This window comes from Daktulosphaira vitifoliae, unplaced genomic scaffold (assembly GCF_025091365.1).
Source record: "Daktulosphaira vitifoliae isolate Bord-2020 unplaced genomic scaffold, ASM2509136v1 Scaffold_4308, whole genome shotgun sequence".
Classification (NCBI taxonomy): Eukaryota; Metazoa; Arthropoda; class Insecta; order Hemiptera; family Phylloxeridae; genus Daktulosphaira; species Daktulosphaira vitifoliae.
In genome coordinates, this window is record NW_026103868.1 from 421 (window position 1) to 931 (window position 511).

Consider the following 511-nt stretch of genomic DNA (forward strand, 5'->3'; position numbering starts at 1 on the left):
TACAGGCAATAACCTTTACGGGTGGGCTATGAGTCAGCCCATGCCGTACGGTGGCTTCCGGTGGTATAAAGGAGCAGACCCTCTGGCTGACCTCCAATCGTTGTCGGACACTGGTAATACGGGGCGTATATATGAAGTGGACGTATCGTATCCACAAGAGCTGCATGACGAGCACAACGACTTGCCGTTCTTGCCTGTCAACGATGTACCGCCGGGTTCCAAAGAGACCAAACTCATGGCCACTTTGAAACCCAAACAGCGGTACGTCGTACATTACGTTAATCTTAAACAGGCGATCGCACACGGACTGCAAGTCGATAAAGTATATACATCGTACCTAGAGCAATTAGCTATGATACTAATATAAATATTTGTACTGCAGGTGCAACGCGTTTTAGAGTTTCAACAAAGTGCTTGGTGGAAACCATATATTGAGTTGAACACTGAAATGCGGAAAAAGGCGTCAAATGCTTTTGAAATAGCATTTTTCAAACTAATGAATAATGCCGTC

At 45.2% G+C, this 511-nt stretch overlaps 1 protein-coding gene across 1 annotated transcript; it reads left to right on the forward strand.

Moving 5' to 3' along the window:
- Window positions 1-5: 5 nt before the first annotated feature.
- Window positions 6-505, forward strand: LOC126910095 (uncharacterized; the record flags this gene model as incomplete). Its single annotated transcript, XM_050692487.1, has 2 exons — window positions 6-322; window positions 383-505. Coding segments are annotated over 2 exons (440 nt in total), but the record flags the coding sequence as incomplete, so codon positions are not given.
- Window positions 506-511: the final 6 nt, after the last annotated feature.